This window comes from Thermobia domestica, chromosome 6 (genome assembly GCF_964235325.1).
Source record: "Thermobia domestica chromosome 6, izTheDome1.hap1.1, whole genome shotgun sequence".
In the NCBI taxonomy this organism is placed as follows: Eukaryota; Metazoa; Arthropoda; class Insecta; order Zygentoma; family Lepismatidae; genus Thermobia; species Thermobia domestica.
In genome coordinates, this window is record NC_137459.1 from 169,581,947 (window position 1) to 169,603,599 (window position 21,653).

At 35.5% G+C, this 21,653-nt stretch overlaps 1 protein-coding gene across 1 annotated transcript in view; it reads right to left on the reverse strand.

The window, feature by feature from the left end:
- Nucleotides 1-21,653, reverse strand: part of LOC145688320 (histidine ammonia-lyase-like) — a 220,458-nt gene that overhangs the window by 53,237 nt on the left and 145,568 nt on the right. The window contains exons 6-9 of the mRNA XM_081762365.1: nt 20,734-20,806; nt 7,220-7,286; nt 6,090-6,253; nt 1,951-2,090 (exon numbers count right to left, since the gene is read on the reverse strand). Of these exons, the coding sequence (XP_081618491.1) occupies nt 1,951-2,090; nt 6,090-6,253; nt 7,220-7,286; nt 20,734-20,806 (444 nt within the window). The remainder of the gene's footprint in view (nt 1-1,950; nt 2,091-6,089; nt 6,254-7,219; nt 7,287-20,733; nt 20,807-21,653) is intronic.

Consider the following 21,653-nt stretch of genomic DNA (forward strand, 5'->3'; position numbering starts at 1 on the left):
TTTCCCAACCTTTTTCAACTTGCGGCACACTACAGGTGTAACGTGAATTCTCGCGGCACACCCATATTATATATATATATATATATATATATATATATATATATATATATATATATATATATATAATTACCGTGGTATTTTAATGTGATTACTAATTTCCTTCTTACAGAGAAGAAAGCTCGATCACTGATTTTCCCCCGTGCTAAATCATTATACTTATTTTTCATTCTAATTTTAAAATAGAAAACAATAGCAATGAAATATAGGACTCGGGTTTTTAAAAATCCACTTTCTCTTTCGAAAACTGTATCTAACCTCTAACTAAAAGGGAAGATCACTAAATAACGAACAAATAAACAAATCTCCTATACTTTTAAAACACAAATGTAGGTAATTTGTATGCATGCTTGCTTTGTTGAATTTATTGAATGATATGTTAAAATTTCAAGTTACGAAATAGTCTGCAACAATAAAGAAGTAATAATAGTCATGACAATGATAAATACGTTTTTCAACATTAAAAATGTACAGAAAAGTAACACAGTATGAAATTTAAAATTGTAGATTTATAGTAGAGGTTCATAGTAATGTGAAATATAAATATACATTTCCCCTGTCTTGCAATTTGGTTCGTATAGAATTAATAATTTGTTCGATTTTCTCGCGGCACACCAGCGGCCCATTCGCGGCACACCAGTGTGCCGCGGCACACCGGTTGGGAAACGCTGCCCTAAGTTCTACCGTCAAAGTGAATAGATAAAAACACTTCTAGGTCCGAATCTCATCTATGTCGAAAATGTGATCGATATCAGTCGGGTGGTTCAAGAGATTAAGATTCACAAACATAGTGACTTTCAATTTTATAATGCAGACTAGAAATTGCATTTATACAATTCTAAATGGATGCTTTGACACAGAATATGCTTCAGCGATAAACCCTTGATTCTGTGGCGATGAACTTGTACGCTTTCTTATGTCAAGGAAAAATCCATTATGTAATTGCCTGTCTGTCTTTGGGAATCATATAATGACAAAACTCGAATATCCTTTCTCATCTCTTATCAAATCTGTTAATACAAACAAATCGTAACAACTGCACTACAATGTAAATTGTAAAACACTTTTAAAGAAAAGGAAACACGGCGTGGGAATCTCACCTCAAAAGTGCGTAGGTTTTAAACATACTGAGAAACATAGACAACGAACGTGATGATGTATCATATTAAGTACACGTAAAATGTCGGCTCCTGCGTGTAACTAACATTTAGTATTTGCTTCTCCACGATTCCTATAAACATTTGCTCCCAGCGTATGTACTATGTGTCTGTATGTGGTGTGTATGAGCCAACTTGTATTATTAAGCATTTGCGTGTGATGCACAGGGTGGTCTTTTGTCTACCAAGGGAGGGCGTATTCCAGGAATGTTATGAATCTTAGTGCAAAACTCGTTATATTACAACTAGCCCACGTCTAGGGTCTGGGAATGTATCTATTATAATAAAATCATGTATTTCTGGTACTTAGTTTCGTTTCCTACCATTTCATCTGTGTCAATTAATAGTTGCATTGTCACAGTAAGAAAACATAAATATGGTTTCTTCTATCATAAATGTACTTCGCACTTTACAATTTTATAATGAAAGAGGTTCTTGAGCTAAGGCGAAGGTGACAATAATATTTTAGTAATTATTATTATTATTATTATTATTATTATTATTATTATTATTATTATTATTATTAATAATAATAATAATAATAATAATAATAATAATAATAATAATAATAATAAACAAAGTTGCTTAAAAGCAGTATAAATAAGTTGTTACTTCTACATGATTAATTATTTACTGTCCTTAATCATAGAAGGAATGATTTTTTTTTAATAATTTGACTTGTTATTTTCACCTCCTGTACTGAAATTGTACTCAAAATGTTAAATAGTTTACTCACGTATTTTGCATCTCCCCATCCTGTTTCAGGGCTCCACATTTTTCCTTCTCCCATTAATCCTAATGCTAAATGAGCCAATGGTGCAAGATCTCCACTGGCCCCTACAGATCCTTGTTCAGGGACCCACGATAAACATGAGGCTGCAATCAGAAAGTTATTTTTACTTTACAATCACTGACAATATACAATAAGTAACTTGGATTTACAGTTGATGCAAGAAATATACTTAAATATAAATTATATATGCATGGATCATTTTCAGCAGTGATGCACATTTACTGTCCAGAAGTGTTTAATGATTTTTTAAACCTCAGTTAGTTTAGATAATGAGTTAGATTTGGGTTTAGCGTTCTTTCCAGCAGCAAGATTATATGAGACGTAACCTACAGCGTAATGTGAGATCCAAGCCATAGAAGTTCCCGTCAGGAATCGAGCTCGGTACTTACATAACAAAGGCGCGTACACTATCTACATAGCCACGAGGGATTTCCTTTTTGAACTTTCAAGCCAGTGAATGCGCTTCCAGTTTTTTAAAAGCAGAGATTGATTTGCAGTTCTTTTTTTCTAAACTTGTTACCAATACTATAATTTTATACAAAATATGATATTAGACATGTATGTGAAAAGTATTTGTCCAGATAATGAAGTTAAAGTTTTAAGGTTGTGGTATTTATTTAATACATCGTTGAGAAATCTTTGTACCACTTACTTTGATCACCTAAGGTGGTAATTGGGAATGAGTTATCGTTTAAGAGTTGGATTGATACTCTAGTGGCAAACATTGTAAAATAACTCCTATCCAAGAAATATGTGAGGTTCGTTGCTATCAAGTTTCTTACCAGTTCAGAATATTTAGAACAACAGATTCTATCTTAAATCACAATACGAAGCGCAAAGCACATGACCCTTTTCAATTTGTTGTGTGCGTTCTAGAATCATTAAGAACTTCCGATGAAGAAGAATGTTCATCAGATTCGTCTGTTGAGTAAAAGAAGTTACTTGTCAATTTTCTCACTAATGTTGTAATGCAATGATATTTCCAAAAGCTTCCTATGTAAGTGTTTAAATATTCATCTGTTGTCATATATTACAATTTAGGGTATCTATCTTAAACGCTTTTGAACGAAAAAAATATTGAAGGTTTGATGGAAAGTTCATATCTTACCAAGAAAGTATGGAAATAGAATGATAAAAATAGATATGTGTAAGCAATGATGTTTCTTTGGTATGCATACATCATAAAAACCTACGATAGTTGTATGTATTTTACAGATGAATGAAACTATGGAAGTAACACATCCAACTGACTAATCATCCGTTACCTCAAACGCACGCACACACACACATATATATGCCATCGAAGAATATGACTAATACATTGAAGACATATGCTCTACCATACACGTATGTTACAGTTAAAAGTATGTAGCCTAATTCAAACCAGAAGTTGGAAAATTATCCCTGCTCAGGACTGCCAATCATTGAAACAAGTGATTAAACCGTGAGCAGACATCACGACATGACTATTAACGATGAAAGATGGACTACTAGAACTACAGGGGCGCCACGAAGATGTCATAGAAATGTGTTCAACATACCCTTAGTGATATTCTAGGTATGCAGAAGATGTCCTCACGGTGAGCTCTTAGGTTGTTGGCTATTAACAAGAAACGTCAACAAGTTCGTCTCGCAAAACAAAATCTGACGTTGTTTGAACAGACTATTGGTGTTTTGTTAATTACCATCATTCCTAATTACAGATGAAACTTGGGTCCACTACTTTCAACCTGTGAATGTATCCTTTAAGAAATGAAATCTTGATGAAAAAAAAATACTCAACATTCTATTTTCTCATTTCACTTCTATAATTTTTAGCGGGCGCCACGACGGCTCAGTGATAGAGCGTTCACCACAGGTGCATGGAGTCCCGGGTTCAAACCCTGCTCCTGCCAAGTGAACTTTGTGGTGGACAAAAACCGTGTGCGTGGGTCTCCTCGTGGTTTTCCCGTTTCCTCCCACTTTCTTCATTCCACTCATTTCTCATCATCACCGTCTCCTTTAGCTAGCCGGTAAACACCGTGCTCGTAGGTTTTCTCGGGGTTCTCCCGTTTCCTCCCACTTTCTCCATTCCACCATTTCACTCATTTCTCATTATCACAGTCTCCATTAGCCTAACCGGCATATCCGTGGAACGTTAAACTTAAATATTTCATTTAATTTTTTTTAGCCTAGCCGCCATAACTTTGGGACGTAAAACTAAAAAAATTCATTTCATTTTATAATTTAAAATGTTCATAAAAACGCTAATTTCTCTGACCTCATATTTCTGATATAAGGGATGGTTTGTACAAATTCTCTACTCTATGTAAAATACAATCCATAAACATATTTGAGTATATTAGTTACGTTTAATGATAAGTAGATATCTTTTCGATAAAGAAAAAGGAAAGAAATAAAACAAAACTACGGGAACAAATAAAAAGAAAACTAAACACGTAAAGTTTAACAAATGTATTGTCAGATAACACGATATATATTGAATTTTGTGTTTTGTTAAAATGAAATAATTAGTTATATACCAGGTGAATTATTAAGTCGTTAATTTTTTGGTATAAAGTATTGATATAATGTAAAAAGCGTGAAGGCTTACATTATTCTGCAGAATAAAGTCTATTGTGTTGGATGGTCTTCTACCAACGTTCGACGAAAGCCAGTCCTACAGCAATAAAATATGACTGATTTGGAGGACAATGAATAGCGTACCCCATTTAATACATCGTCAATTGTTTCAAACCATTGTCTTCGCAGGAAGTGCGCAACAAATGTAAAGAACGGGAATGGAAATTATAGGAAGTCAAGCAAATGATAATAAAAAAAGCCGTAAGTCTGGTCTGTATGTGGGATGATGTACCAATTCAAATACCTGCAATTCCAGGAGTCTCTGGGTAGCTTCCCGTGACTGATGGCATAGATGTTATCGGCCTGCATCAGAACCTTCTTCCTATTGATCAAAACCAGATATTTCCTGCCTGGTTTTATTAATTTGCTGTAAATTGTCCAGTGTGTAAATTGCCCATGCACAGTAGGGTTGCCTAGAACGAGTTTCTAGAACACTGAACCATCAATGTTTTATAAAGTCAAAACATGACGTTTCTTTCAAATTTTCCCATTGGACAGTTGAGAATGTTTCTCTTGGCCCGGTGGTAGCCACTAACAACAACCGGCACCATATTGCAGAAATACACATTTTTTTATTACCTGTGGTAATCCGACGTTAATATCTGTCATCACGAGAATTATGTAGCAATTGTTAGTACATAATAAGTCCTTTTTCGGTCTGTTGTGGTGTCACTTCCTGTAAAGGTGTCAAAAGTCGAGGCTTCCAGCCCAGTTGACGAAGACAATACATTATGTTTTGGAATGATTTCATCTGTGTTGGAAATTGATGGTTGTTAAAGTCTGCTCTAGGAGATCCTTGTTCTTGGGTACTGATTATCCGGCTCGAGGGTTGTATTGTACGCTCGTGTTGCCTGACTTGAATCGCGTAAACCGTTTCTGGACTGTCCGAATATTCACAGATCCCTCATTTTCCACAGCACATACTTTCTTTTAGCTTCCGTAGTTTTCACGCATTTCTCCAGTAACTTTTGAAACGTATACGAATAACCACTTGATCGAACTCTATGTTTGACCATAATATGGAAACAGGCTATGTGATGACTGACATTCGCTCTACGTTATACTATCCTACAGCCATATTTTAAGAATCGTGATCATTAAAAAAAAAAAAAATGTACAAACGGGTAGAGAATTTCATTCTATTACTAATTCTTCTAAACGAAATTTTGTGGCGCTGTTTTTCAGTTTCCATTATTTTTCTATTTTGTTTAAAATAAATTGTCGCTTAAAATGAACAGAAGTTTCTGAAAACCATCATTCATAAAAGAAGAAGTGCAGGGTCTCCCAATTCTTCATCTTTAGATAATCAAATATATTTCTAAAAGTAAACAAAAACGTCTTTCTTATTTTTGCATCATGCTTGGCCGTGTTTCAAAATACAGTATTAAAATGCTTGTGATAGTTTCTATTTATTTTGACATATTTAATATCTAAGTCAACTTCACATCAATTATATTTACCATTAAACGCATCAACAAGTTGACGGAGAGTTCGCAGACTAATACCGCTGTATCCTTTTGCCAAAACATTAATCCTAAGAGCTAAAAGCATTCTTGTTTTCTCAGGATTTAATGGATTTCCTACTCCAGCAGAATGAGACCTGATTAAGTTGTACTGTAATTCTCTGTAAAATAAAAATTTGAAAACAAGCGTCAGTGCAATAACACATTCTGCGTATTACAATTTAAGCATTACAAAACAAATATTATCATTAGTAACAAAGAACACCAACTTAGTGATCCAAGCGATTTCAATAAAACTTGGCAAGTAATTAGATAGTACACATAAAATAGACGAATACGTGTTTTCTTTTTAAATTTCTGCGGAAAGACGTTTTTTTTTGAGGGGGGGCAAAAACTCCCAGCGGAAAATACATTACTCGACGCCAAAAGCGCAGGTAAAAGTAGACCGAAGGGAATGAAATTGCGCACATATATACTAAACGTAAAATAAGGGAATATATGTTCCATTTTATCCTTCAAAACACGTTTGGAGGAGCAAAGGCTCCTCCGAACTCATTATCACGAAATGTCAAAATTAGTAATGATGGACGTTCAGAAGTCCTAAAGTAGGCCTACATGCTGAATTGTAACGAAACCGCGTTGAGAGATAGTGTATATAAAATAAGTGAATACGTGTTTATTTGTGTTCTGAGGAGAACTGATGATTTTATATTTACATTCATGTCTACTAATGTAAATTACTCTGTTTCACTTATGTATTTGACTCCATTTGGAGGAACGTCCATGTACTGAGTGAAAATATGTTATTGTTTTTGTGAAGTAAAAGGAATATACTTAATGTTCCAAATCATATAAGTTACATTGTGAATATATATTTATTTCTCTTTTCAGTTTGATAAACTGTGAACTGTATATAAATATTAATTTACAGTACGATGTAGATTTATTATATATCATTATTTGATATGACCATTATTCATCATAAATAAGTTTCTTTTGTAATTACATTAGGCATAATTCAAAATTTTGTTAACGCTAACAATTGAATTTGATAATGTATAAACAATAAATAATATGTTTTAGATAAATAAATTTGATTGAGATTGCTTATTAGTATATGTACTTACTCAAGTTTATCTGGTTCTATGGCTGTTCTAGCAAAATTTCCGAAACCGGTAGTTATTCCATAGACAACTGAAATTAACAACATTGTGAATTAAACAGCTAGGTAATTTTATTACATAAATAAAAAATGTTTTTGTTTACTTTTTTTATTGTTAAACATATCTTTTGATTCTCTTCATGGTTTTCTGTTGCGTAATATATAAATTGTTGATTAATGAAATTATTACAAAATGTGGATAGCTAAAAAATATTTGGTGTTTTATTTTAATCTGCCTAAAATTTAATTAAAATTAATTATTTGTTCTTTGTCAGTCACGAGATAATCAATGAAAGAGGGAAAATATATGTATCATCGTGCTCTATACTTTATCTCACGTACTGGAATTAGTCTGGAGGATCGGTCATATAATCGTGCACTTTATGATACAAGTGTGAAATTTACAGTACACAATAACTGATGTGTAAACAACAATATTAGGGGTGGAGCCAATCGAAATTGGCGCTCTTGTCATAATGGCGGCCATATTGAAAAATTAATCTCGTAAAGGCGTTTTTTCTTGAAAATAGCTTATATTTTTCTCTTTATGTGCAAGTGACAATATTATCTTAATTACTATTGACCAAATAATGAACAATTTACACATTTGTATATTTTAGTTTGTAATTTAGTTTATTTAGTTTGCTATTTTTCAAAATGGTGCCCAATGTGACCAGATTTAAAATAATGCCATAACTATAGAGTGATGGGTATCAAAATATATGTTCTTGAGGTCACTAATTGCAAATATACGCTTAGAAACACTATCAGACGGTCTGTTCTTGATTTAAGAGAATGGAATTCATAGCACTATTAAGTATTTTAAGTTTATCTTTCTAACTTTACACGTCAAGCTTATGGAAATTGAAGTTTGAATATAAGATTTCTGCAATACCAAAACTGTACAATAAGACATATCACATAGCAACAAAATTGAGAATTTTACTTCATGTTTAAACATGAAGGAGAGTAAAATTGGAATTTACAGTCTTTCTCAGTGTACCTATATTCAGCGTTCACTCCTTTACATCTACAAAGAGCTGTACATGGTAAGTCAGCTTTGAAACAGCTACACTTTCCAGAACACACTTTGGAACAGTTACATTTCAATATCTCTCTTGAAGATTCACTGACTAGTGGGTTTGTTATCCAACGAGGTATCCATCTTCCTTCCTTGGTTTGTGTCCATCCGTAAATACTCGGAGACGGAAGTTCAGGTTCTTTTTCAAGTGATCTTCCCCAAATTTGTCCTGCTTGATAAGCTGTTCGAAGTAAATGCTGTAGCAAAGCATCTTGAGTTGGAGGTTAAAGCTCAAGCTCACGACCCTTTCGTGTAAACATCTTTTGCCTTACTACATTTATGTCATTATCTATGCTGCAACGGTCATATAGCGATACAACAAATTTTTCAACAATTGGAAACACTGTCTTCACGGTTTCTACATCTGGAGCACTTTATAATACTTGAAATACCGACGTAACCTCATAAGCTTTCCAGGCTGTCAAAGCTAATATTTTACCTTTACCCGCAAATTTAGATGTAGTGTCACTTTCCGTCAAAGCATAAAAAGCAAGTATTGCAGAGCTTTCCTCACTTCCCAGTGTCTTTGATATTGCTGTAGCATTGATGTAACGCATGTTTTCCTGATCCATACAATACCCACAAACAATCACATTCCAACTTAGCTGCATGGTTGACTGCCAATACAACCACATCTGAGTCAACCGTACAAACTTGTATATTTCGACACCCTTCTATTATACCATCTGCTGCATGTAAAATATCCTTGTGTCTGCTTCATCTTGAGAACATGGTACTATTCGACTTAAATTCGCAGGTTGTGACCTAACGGCACTGTTTCCTTGAGTGACAACAACTTTTCCTGGATATTCTGCTGAACTTACAAATTTTGCCAATAAAAGAAATAATTCTGTTTTGTTTTCATTAACTTTAAGAAAGTCCTTCCAGTTTTCAGGCACATTTTTTAATCGCTTCAACTTTTCTTCGAATGCCTGTTCCTCTCTTTTCACGAACACAATTCTTCAAGCTATCTGGTTTATACGTATCAAACACTATGTCAACACGTTTTATTTGTCCTTTAAATCGATTTCGAATCATGTTTATGAACTTTTCGGCATAGTCAGCAAACGAATCTGTAGATTCGGGTGTCAGAAAGTGTACAATGACTGCACCATCAAGAATAATCATTTCAACATCAGGTCCAGCTTGATGAGGTTCATTATCTTCTTCACTGCAAGAAATAAGTTTTTCCAGGCAGGGTCATATGTCTGATTTACTTACATACCGAATGCTTCCATTGCACTCTGCCAGTGACGGAGGAAATGATTGATGCTCATGACTGAAAAACTGATAAAGGTCGCCATCTCGAATTTGACATCCTATGTACATTCTAAGGAAAAGATTGCGGTCTTGTTTGACGGCTACAATTTGTTGGGGATGGTTGTACATTTCGACCTAATTGGAGAACTGAAAAGCGGAAATTTATTCTTTGTCAGAGTTTCATTCATATAAACTTCACAGTTTAATAGACGATCAATGAAGAATTGTGTGCTCTGTTCTCTTCCAAGTGCTTCCATGTTTCTATATGACTTTGTAACATTTTCGTCAGCAACCACACGTGAATCCAAGGTAACTAAATCTTGCGTACTGTCCAGAAAAAGATCTCCCATTTCTTTTATTGTTTCCGCCAGGTTTCTAACATCCTTGATAAATCGAATCTGATTTTATGACACTTGTTCATGATGAATAGTTGAATCTGAGGAACTTGACAGGCTAATAATGTTTAAGAATTTCTCCACTACCCTTGGTATTTCTGGCCCTGAGACCATCCATCTACGAAGTGCTTCTGGATTCTCTGTAATTCCTACAGCTCCTCCTTCGCCCTTAACAAGCACATTATTATGTTTATGTGCTTCGTCAAGAGGCATGAAAGAAAAAGGTCTCGAAGTTTTATTTACTGTGAACTTCCCCTTGGAGAATTCTAGAAGAATAGTAGGCTGAGTTCCTTTAAGTCTTCTCATATCTCGGAGATGAACTGAAACAGCTCTAGCGTAGTTAGTATGATCCAAAGCAAAGAACAACCACACAATGTTTGATGAAGAACTCACATAGCACTGAAAATCTCCTTCATGGACAGATCGATCCCATGTTAATATGTCAAGGATGACTTTCATTATAAAGTTCCAGAAGAAAAACTGGGGACTTTCCTTGCATCTAATTTCTGACCACTCATTAAAAGATAAGAGCTCATTGCTGTCCTCTCTTGATTCAAGATATTGCTTATAGGCGTCGCTCTTCAGTTTGAAAAGTGTGCATGCTGTTGCTTGATAGGCACGAAGCTTCTTCTTTATGTGTACCACTTTCAGAAACGCGTTCGCAGACCCGGGAGTTGAAACTCTAGCTTGTTCCAGAGCAGTTGTCCAGCCACTTCCTTTGATAATGTCTCCAAGACATTTAAGAAGGGCCATCTTTATGTGAAGACCTCCTAACATTGCTACAAATGTATCTTCTCCATAAGAATTTGGCCAGGTCCATTGAATTTCCTTTAGAATCCTGAATACCGGTTGATCACAAGCGATGACTGGAACTTGATTGGGATTGAGGTGAGGCACAGATTTTCTAATCACATCAATGCAATGTTTTATTGCTACTACTGAGTTAGAATACTCAGAAAAAAGAGGCAAAAGAGCACTTTGAGTCGGAAGTTGTTGACTTTCATTTCTTTTTTTTAGAAGCATGATATGATGCCCATGTGCAATCTAGTCAGATGTGAATCTTCTTTTTCGGTATTACGGTAAACGTGTTCTTTACTTTCTTTATCATTTCCAGCATTCCCAACTTCTAATGGTACTATCGTCTCAATTTTAGGTGGAGAGTGTTTCATCTTTGGGGAAAATATAGGCTTGACTAGAGTGTAACTCTCTGGGAGTTTCATGAACTTTTTTCCGTTGTGCACTATACGCTCTTCAACTTGTTCTTCACCCAAATTTTCAATATTTGGATGCTGAAACAATGATAATCCAGTTCCATGAAATGAAAAAGTAGATGATGTAGATGAAGGATTATGATCAATATTATCAATTGCAGCTGTAGTAAAACCATTTTTCTTCAAATGCAAGGGAGCTACTGCCTCTAGTTTCATGAAATGAATTATAGCAGAATGACCCAATTCTGCTGAGAGGCAGAGAATTTTGTCATAAGATACACTAAGTCATAAGATACGCTAATGCGTTTTTTTCATATGTATGAGCGTATTCTTCTTCTGATCTTAATTTTAAATCTCTTTCACGATTATATAGGGCCACAAGACATGTTGCATGATACACTGCATCTTGAGCAAACGTATCACCAGCACTTAGCTTTACAATTAATTTGTGGTCTTGAAGAGTAAAAGCACATGATCTCACACGTTTATCAATTTTAAGTGTTCGTGATTTTCGAAATGACTATGATTTTTCATCCACTGGTTTGTCACAAAAGAAGCACAATATACACCCGCCTTGACTGACTGAAAGTGAGTCCTTTGATCTGGTATTTTTCTCACTTGATGCAGATACATCTGACTTATATTGACTTCCACTTTTCTTCTTCTTTTTTCTTTCAACTGCCCTGTTCAATTTAGTTTTATTGAATTTCAAAGAGCAGCTTTTATGATAGTTTGCCTTTTTATCCATAAATGTTTGCTTAATACCTTGTCCTTCATCCAGCCTTCTTATTTTAAACCCAGAAGGTAGTGACTCAATTTCTTCAAATTTTACTATAATTTTCCGCTATAGATGAATACCCAGCAGCTTCATTTGACGATTTACCAGCAAAATCACCAGGGCAGGTCAGCCTCTCCTTTGTTACTTCTTGGCAAAAAAGACAAAGATCCCAGTTTGTGATTTCATCACGTGGTTTGGAAACCTCAGTATTGTCTATTAGTTTGAAATTTCGTTTCATTTTAGCTGCAGTTCAGTTCTGAAATAAATCGAAAACAAAATTTGAGTTACACTGAAAGACGAAAGAAATAGCAGGCAAAATAACTGTAAAACAACTAATAAAAATAAATAAATAAATAAAAATTAAACATTCAAATTCAACATTTTACCAGGTAAGTGTCAAATGACCTTTATTAAGAGCATAAAAGTGAAAAATAGATTATAATTTAAAAATTAAAATGCATTAACATGTTAAACAATACAATTAAATGTTATTTTGTATGTACTGAGCGGCCATTTTTAATATGGCGGCTATCTCGTCGAAATCACGTGAATTTTTTTGGCTCCACCCCTAGAGTTGTTTCTTATGATGTCTACAAACCGTGTGTAAAATTTGGCGCTTGTATCATAAATTGCACGATTCTTTGAGATTTTGTTACGGATCCTCCAGACTAAATCCGATGTTGTGCAGAAATTTATGCAATGTAATTTACAGAAAATTGAGACAAAATTTCAATAGTATTTCGCTTTCTTAAAATGATATTTGATGCTGATATGGAATGTTTGCGAAAAGAAAGACGCGCACTTCATAAATTATTGACCTGATGTTTTCTGTAATCCTCTGATTGTTTGATTAATCTTGATAGATTTTTTTTACCTTTATTCTTCCTTTCGTAAGTTGTAAAATGTTTTGAAAAGGGAATTTTTAAAGTATCCTTTTTTAGCACTGTAGTTCCAGGAGCTCCGTAAACTGCAGAACTAACATTTGTAGTTTGTAAATATGTTGTAAATACATTGTGATGTATAGTAAACTTTATAGTCATAAATACGAAATAACACATGCAAAAAATTCAAAAGATTCACATGATTATGATATATAAAAATCTAGCGATTGAAATTTTGAACAAAATTAACAAAGCTATTCTAATTTCAAAACACTTTTAGAATTTCTGACATGTACACAATTTGCCTATTGAATATTTGAAATCATTTGAGTAGAAAGAACCTTACAACATACAGTACAAATTAAATTATGCGACACAGGTTATATAAGAGATGGTACCAAAATCTTTCAAGACCACTTCTGTAATTTGGACACAGGTGGGAGCAAATTAAACATTTTCTAAGTGGGGCCTCACACATAGCCACAAACACATGGCCGCATTGAGCAAGAATCTTCTTAGCTACCTCAGTGTGATCGGATATTTTGCCCTTCGTCCATTAAAAGCTCTGCAATGGGTGCTACTCTGATCACGTATGTTACCACGTCTGCGATTTCATCACGGGCATCAAGTTGGAACAAAGAATGAACGTAAAATTCTGTTCAAATGAGCAAATTTATCACAGGAGCCTTCAACATGATTTGGCAAGCATACGGCGATGCTCCACTGACATGAGCCATTCAACGTGTTTTGAGTGAATTTCGCTCAAGTGCAAGCTCATCAACTTTATTGAAATACGCGGGATATTGGATCAAGAGCTCGTCCGCAGTGACAAAGCACTACTGCCAGGTTTTATGGAGTCTTACTCATAGGACACTTCGGAAAAGTTACTGGCATGTGAGGAGAGTGCTAACTAGCCAGAGCTCTGATTTTTTCTGCAAAAGGTTTTGACAAATTGGTACAACGGTAAGACAAGTGCCTGAATCTCAATGGGGATTACATAGAAAGGTGATGAAGGACCCAACTACACATATATCTAAAGTCTACAAATGTATCTTTAATTTTTTTGCACCTTAGGGAAACATATATTGAATGACCCACGTAAGTTGTTAGCATCAGCTACGAATTGTTTCGTACCACTGTATACAAAACACATACTGTGTTTACACAATATTTGTATGATTCACAACAGAGTAGTCCAAAACTACAGAAACACCAAAATAAAAGGCAGCATTTTAAGATAATTACAAAAGTAACACTGTAGGTTAGTAGTACTGGCAGGAAAAAACTTAGCACGTGATGTCGGTGGCCACTATCTTATAATTCGCCATTTTGAAATAACTTTTATTTTCTTAAATGCAAACGATATGTTATGATATATTGTTCTCATCTGAAATTTTCTCAGGAATTCATTTTTTTTTTTTTTTTTTTGCTTTATCGGTTACAATAACGAACTTATGACTGTTTTTAGTTTTCACAGCGTTAGTAGCCTACCACACATGTGTTCGAGGTGTTCTCCACTCTATTGTATTGTACTGTAAGAGCCATCTTTTCTCCCATTCATCCAAAACCTTGCTCAAAATGCTTTCAGGTGTGCTTACTCACGTGTCTGATTTGCGTTCCCTTAGGTGGCCAATATCAAAAATTTTCAGTGAATACACAATGGACTTCAGATGTTCCCAAAAATAAAAATCTAAGGGAATGAGTTAAGGAGAACATGGTGGCCACTCCATAGCACCACGACTACCGATCCACGAGTTGGGGAACTGAACATCCAAATATTCACGAATACAATTTCTATATTGCGGAGGGGAACCATCGTGTTGGGAGTAGGCGGGGAATGTCGTATCTTCAGATAAGAGAGATGGCAAGATATCTTTTTCTAATATTCGACAATGCTTGATTGTATTAAGGTACCATTGATAAACAAAGAACCCATAACACAGGTCTCCAACACCACACCCCGCCATCACTTTTCCAGGAATGCCAGCAGATGCTTCACACCAATGGGGGTTGGTGTCCATCCAGTAGCGAACATTATGTTTGTTCACCTCACCAGAAGCATAAAAGTTGGCTTCATCTGTAAAAAAGATGTCTTAGGCGAAACGAAGCTTTTGGCGCATTTGTTCTGTTCTCCATTTCGTGAATTCGAAACGCCGATCGGCGTCACCCTCTAATAGGTGTTGATGCATTTACAGCTTGTAGGGGTGTCATTTATACAGGAACAAAACATGCACGATGAATGTAAGACTAACTTTCCTGGGACAAACGACGAATGTTTCGGTCCGGACTCATGCTATATGCTGCCAACACTGCTATTGACGTTGTTTCCTCAATTGCCGTTCATGGCCTTTCTGAGTTTGGTTTGTTAGCCACGGACCCTGTTTCCCTGAATTTCTTGATCACCTTGCTTACTACTGTTTGGCTAATGGGTGTCCTATCTGGATGAAGGTTCTTAAAATTATCAACAACAACCATTATGTTTCTCCTAACCTAACATCAAAATTATCTCAATGCGTTCTGCTTGCGTCACAGCCACGTTATCTTAGTCACCTGGAACGACACCAAGAAAACGAAAAACAGCCATAACTTCGTTATGGTAATCGATAAAGCAAAAACAACACAGCATTGAATGTCTGAGGAAATAACAAATGAAAGCAAGATATCACAACATATGGTTTCCACTTTAAAAAAATAAAAGTAAATTCAAAATGGCGAACTATAAGATGGCGGACGTCGATATCACATGTTCTAAAAGTTTTTATTTTTCTCACCTGTGCTACTAACCCACAGTGTTACTTTTGCAATTCTTTTAAAATCCTGTGGGCGTTTCCACCTTGTATATTACACGTTGTATTGCGTCACTGTTAGGACTATGCATGGGCGGCGATTAGGGGGGGCAAAGGGGGGCAGTTGCCCCCCCACTTTTTTGAAATTACCCATTAATGTATATAGTTTAATATGGAAATATATACATAGTTTTGTATGTATTATTGGTTCATAGAATAAAAATAGTGCCATAAAATATTTGTCGTTCCATGAGTACATATTGGTTGCCTTCCTGTGGAATTAAGAAAGCTACAGGAATTGCGTTTGAACTGCCACTAAAAATGGCCCAAAAATTAACCTATTGGAGCGCCACAATTCGAGCGTACTTTCATTTCTTCTTGCAAGGGCTCGATATGTTAGTCAGCCGCTCTGGAACTAACTGAGATAACATTTTGCAAGAAAAGAAATCCTTCACAAGTTATTCTTTAATTGCATAAAAATCGACAGTTCCTAAAATGTATTTTCTTCTTTCTAAAAATAAGGGATATTTTGATTTGATTTTTTTTCAGTTTAACATCCTGTTCAGCAGCGAAGTTATATGAGACGTGGAGTTAATTATCAACGTGGGGTCCAAACCACGTGAGCTCCCCCGAATCCCCGGAATCGAGCCCGGATCTCCCACGTCAAAGGCGTGTACGCTAATCGCTTAGCCACGAAGGAGCTCAGTGAGGAATATTAATTTTGCAGTGTAATATACGAGTTTATGGGTGTACATATACAGTTTTGTATATACAATTAAATTTAGTGAATTCAGCATAATTCTAGGTTTTAGGATTATTTTGTATAACTGAAATGTGGAGTGACTAAGTATTGCTGAGTTTTGATATATTCCAAGAAAGTGAAAACTGTACTTAATGGCAGCGAACATGTTTCGGGAAGCTGCAAAAGAATTTCTTTAAATGTCGTAGCATATGTTTGTAGTATTCACTGTCATTCTAAGAGTAATAACACATGTAATAGCATGCGTGGAATTAAAAATATAAGTTGTTCATTAATTTCCAGTTTCAATATAACTTCTGCAAAAGAAGCCTCGTTATTCATTACTCTGATTATTTGATTAATATTATCCTTTCTGTTTATTTGTTTTGCAAATTTGTTATTAAATAGGACCTTAATCTGATCACACAATTTTCCAGACAGATATTTATGAGCAAGGAATATAATCTCTTCTTACACCTTCGTTGTTTAAGAGTACAAAGGGCTAGTATCTACTTGTGTCGCTCTTGTCAATTTACTTAATAAGTATGAAACAAGATATACGGTATTTTAACTGAAAAAGACAGTATCCTAATAGTTATACAACCTTTCGTCAAACAAAGTGTTACAAGCAACCAGGAAAACTAACATTGATATCAAATATTCAGATCATGTCTTGCCCCCCCACTTTTAAAGTCCAATCGCCGCCACTGGGACTATGTGTGTGGATTGGATTTGGATTTGAATTGAATATAGTGTCATTTTCAGAAGTGAAGCTATATGAGACTAGGCCTAACAGCTTAACGTAGAATCCGAGCCAAAAGAGCTCCCTCTGGAAATCGAACCCGTGTCTCTCGCGTATTTCTCGATTTTGTAACGACGCACAAGGACTTACACGCAGCCATAGCTTGATGAGATCTACTGAATAGTGCACGACCCATGATTGGACAATTTTCACCCTGTTAAACACTAATAATATTGTGAAATTAATTCAACTACTTCTCTGTGCTATATAAAATATCTGCGTTCATTTGTCTTTACTACACACACGCATTTGCGATTTTTACCTTACAAAGAAATTAAAATAAAATATTTGGTGGACAAAGTATATCCAGTCGCTCATTCAAATCTCCGATATGGCATATATATATATATATATATATATATATATATATATATATATATATATATATATATATATATATATATTGAGTGTTTTTCCATACAAAGTTACAAGGGTTTCAAGAAAAACGAGAGTAATATTATTAAGATTCCTATTTATTGCAAAATGATTTTCACGCGTGTATACTTCTTGTGCTCAGAGTCCATGTTTGATTCCTGTTTCGTACCCACGTTAAATATTAGTTTCTTGTTTTATAGATTTTGCAACAAGAATGCATCGAGCAGTTCAGCACTGCAAACAACAAATCAATTGAAATAAGTTTCCTAAGGCAAAACCAAGAGTTTGCTTTCTATTGGGTCAACCCATTCTAAGTGATCAACCATGTGCCACTCGACCATCTCCAAAAAATATATTATTTTATGATTGTTTATCCTATATCATGGTACCTCAAAACCACAATTAATTTTTATCATAGATGTTCATTTTACTACGACCTCACTCACCCTTGCCCTCGCAGTGACAGCCCTCGCTCTCGTTCACCCTCACCCTCGTGCTGGAAACTTGTCCTCGCCCTGGCGCACCCTCGCCCTTGCGAAGGAAGTTGTCCATCACCCTCGCGCACCCTCGTCCTCGCAGTGAAAGTTGGCCCTCGCCCTTGTTCATACTAGCCCTCGCGATGGGAGTTGTCCATCGCCCTCGCCCGCCCTCGCCTTCGTGCTGGAAACTTGTCCTTGCCCTCGCGCACCCTCGCCCTCGCGAATGAAGTTGTCCATCACCCTCGCGCACCCTCGCCCTCGCAGTGAAAGTTGGCTCTCGCCCTCGTTCACCCTTGCTCTCGTGCGGATGGTTGTCCATCGCACTCGCTCGCCCTCGCTCCCGTACTGGAAACTTCTCCTCACCCTCGCACACCCTCGCCCTCGCGAAGGGAATTGTCCATCGCCCTCGCCCGCCCTCGCCCTCATATCATTAAAGGCGAGGTTATTTGAGGGTGAGGAAGCCCTCGCAAGGTCCTCCCTTTTGAGGATCAGATCCTCAATTTTCCAGCCTATTTACTGAAATATTTCCTTAACATACGTCCTAAACAAAGAAAAATAAAGATACCATCGTATAACTTACTACGGATCACTTAAAATGGAACAAATCATTGACTACTTCACGCTCAATATTACCATGAATATGTTTAGATAAAATATTCGCGCTTAATTATTAAATGAATAGTTTGTATTAAGTTTCTGGAACCAAGCAATATGTTCTGATGTGCTAAATTGGCATAATTCCCCAACTTTACGATTTTTTCAGGCTTTTGGGAGCAGCTATAGGTCTGTAAATTTTTGTGTATTAACTTATGATACCAGACTACATTCACACGCAAATTCAGACCTCTACGTCAGTTGTTTCCTCTTCCGAAACATGTTTTCTATGTCCAAAAAAGATTTTATTAACAAAACACCTCCTACAGTATGACGTCACTATTTAATACTTTAATCTCCTTCTGCTCAAAAACAAAATAACGCGCTTTGTTGTATGTTATGATATTCTAAAGGACTAACTATTCCCAAAATTTCAATTTTTTTTATCCAGGCCCATTGGATATATTGGACAGTGAAATATGCCAATTTGGCATAGTTTCCCAACCTTACGATTTTTTTCAGGCCTTTGGGAGCAGCCACAGGTGTATTAACTTATGACCCCGGACTACATGCACACACAAATTCAGACCTCTACTTCTGTTGTTTCCTCTTCCCAAACATGTCTTCAATGTCCAAAAATGTTACTACTGCAGACCCTGATTTCACCCCCTTTAAATTGTTTTAGGAAAAAAATGTTAAGGGATCAAAATTTTAGCTCCGCACAAGTTGGAGACGTCCAGCAATTTTCAATTTGGTAGGACAAATACATGCTGAGATATTTAAAACAACGTCAACGCCTAAAATCGAAAAAAAAGGCAAAATAGCGGCAGTCGTTGCGTCGCCATGGGATGTTGTAAAAAATAATTGTGGTTTTGAAGTACCCTGATATAGGATGATCATTCATGAAACAATTAGATTTTTTGGAGATGGTCGAGCGGCAATTTTTCTTTTTTCTCGATCACTTTGCATGGATTGAACCTATTGATAAAAAGTCAAAACTAAAAGAAAAAAAAAGGTGACTCTGAACCTACAATTCATTTAAAAAATAAAAAGTGCCGACTTGCTATTAATTTTAAATCATTAATCAATTTTTAAACATATTTCCTACTTTGAACCCCTATCTAACTTGAAAATTTTTCAGTTTCCATTACTTAACTTTCTAAATATCGAATGATAATAACGTTTTATAAGTTTCATTAATTTTAATTTTAAAACTCAACGATTATTGTGAATGCAAGCTTTCTAAACTTTGTTATCAAAATATGATGTTAATTTTTGTAAAGGTTTCGTTTTAGCTCTGTTACTATACAACATATACAGCTTCGTCGATTCCTGGCGGGAGCTCATGTGGTTCGGATCCCATGCTAAGCTGTAGGTATGTGTCTCATATAGCTTCACTGCTGAACGGGACGCTAAACTCAAATCCAATCCAGAGCTCCTTCGTGGTTAAACTGTTAGCAAACGCGCCATTGGCGTGGGAGACCCAGGTTCGATTACCGGCGGAAGCTCATGTGCTTCGGATTCCACATTAATCAGTAGGTCCCGTCTTATTTAGCCTCTTTGCTGAAAGAGATGTTAAACTCAAAACCAACTCTACTCAAATCCAATCCAATTCAATAGTATATTTGGCGCGATTTTAAAATTTCCTGAAATTAATGAAATTTAAATTAAATAAATTTCGCTGTTTCAAGTTATATCAAAACGTAAAAAAAATCTTCCTTAAAAAGAAAAACAGTTCATTTAATTAAGTTGATAGTGGTCTACATTATCCTGTGTTTATTGAGTAAAATTCGTACTTTTATAGTTAAGATTAAGTTTGGTAACACTATACATAAAACAGCTATTTATTTCCGTACTGCAAAATTAAAGGTATATTTAATTGATTTTAGGTATTTTTCCTAATTACGTCTGAATTTTGATAGACACATTCTGATGGACCTATCTATAATGTCCTTTTCCATCAATAACAATATTAATCTTCTACCTAATTTTAACAGAAATCTTAACTGTTATTATCAACTATATTTTAACTGACGTTATTGTAGATAGTTTTGATTTCATTACAACAGAAACATTTTAGATAGTAAACCTTACTTGCCTTTATTCTCTTGAAGAATTTTATCGACAAGGTTTCTTGCTTTCGATACTTCTTCTTCGGCCTCCTTCGTTAGCTGTTGCGAGAAAATAGTACATGAAAGAATTTTACATCAACCAAAGATCCTTTTAATATTGTAATATCCTCTGCATATGACCTAACTTCACATGCTCAACAAAGCAGACGACGGATATCAACTAACTACATGATAAGAAAAAAAAGACAAACGTCATCACTATCTCAAGGTTCTACGAGGACTCCTGAGAAGAGTATGTAAGACGGTGCAGCACCTTAAAAAAACATCACTCTATCCTGGGACTGGTCACCATACCTACCTTCTCTTGGCTGTGACTGGGCCCTGAAAATCCTTTATCACACTTTCTTGGTTGTGTTTGCAGCCTGAGAAACTCCACAGACACACACTCACATCTCAAGAGTTCTCGTAGAACCTTACGGCGGTGATGACGTTTATCTTTTTACTGATCCCATGTTGTTTGTTGTATCCATCGTCTGTTTTATTGTTGCTGTTGTTGAGGAAGTGGAGCGACGTCATATGTAGAGAATATTACAACATTTTTGGTCCTAAGCTCGAGTAGGAGTCAGGCTAACTTGTTAATGGAAACAGACTAAGCCCGCGTCTAACTCGGTACTATTGTAGCAATTTCATTCAACAAGATTAATAAATGTTGTATTTATCTCAAAATACCGCAAATGTTCAAACATTTATTTTTCATGTATTTCACATCCCTTCCTTTTTTCTGCTACCTGATACATTAAAAAAATACCCTAAACTCATAGGAAGCTGGAATTTGCTATACAAGCCCAAACACTGAATTGTTTTAACACTTCAACTTAAATTTCAAGTACAAGACAATACAAACAATAATGGAAAAATAAGGATCAAATGAAGTAACACATTAGAA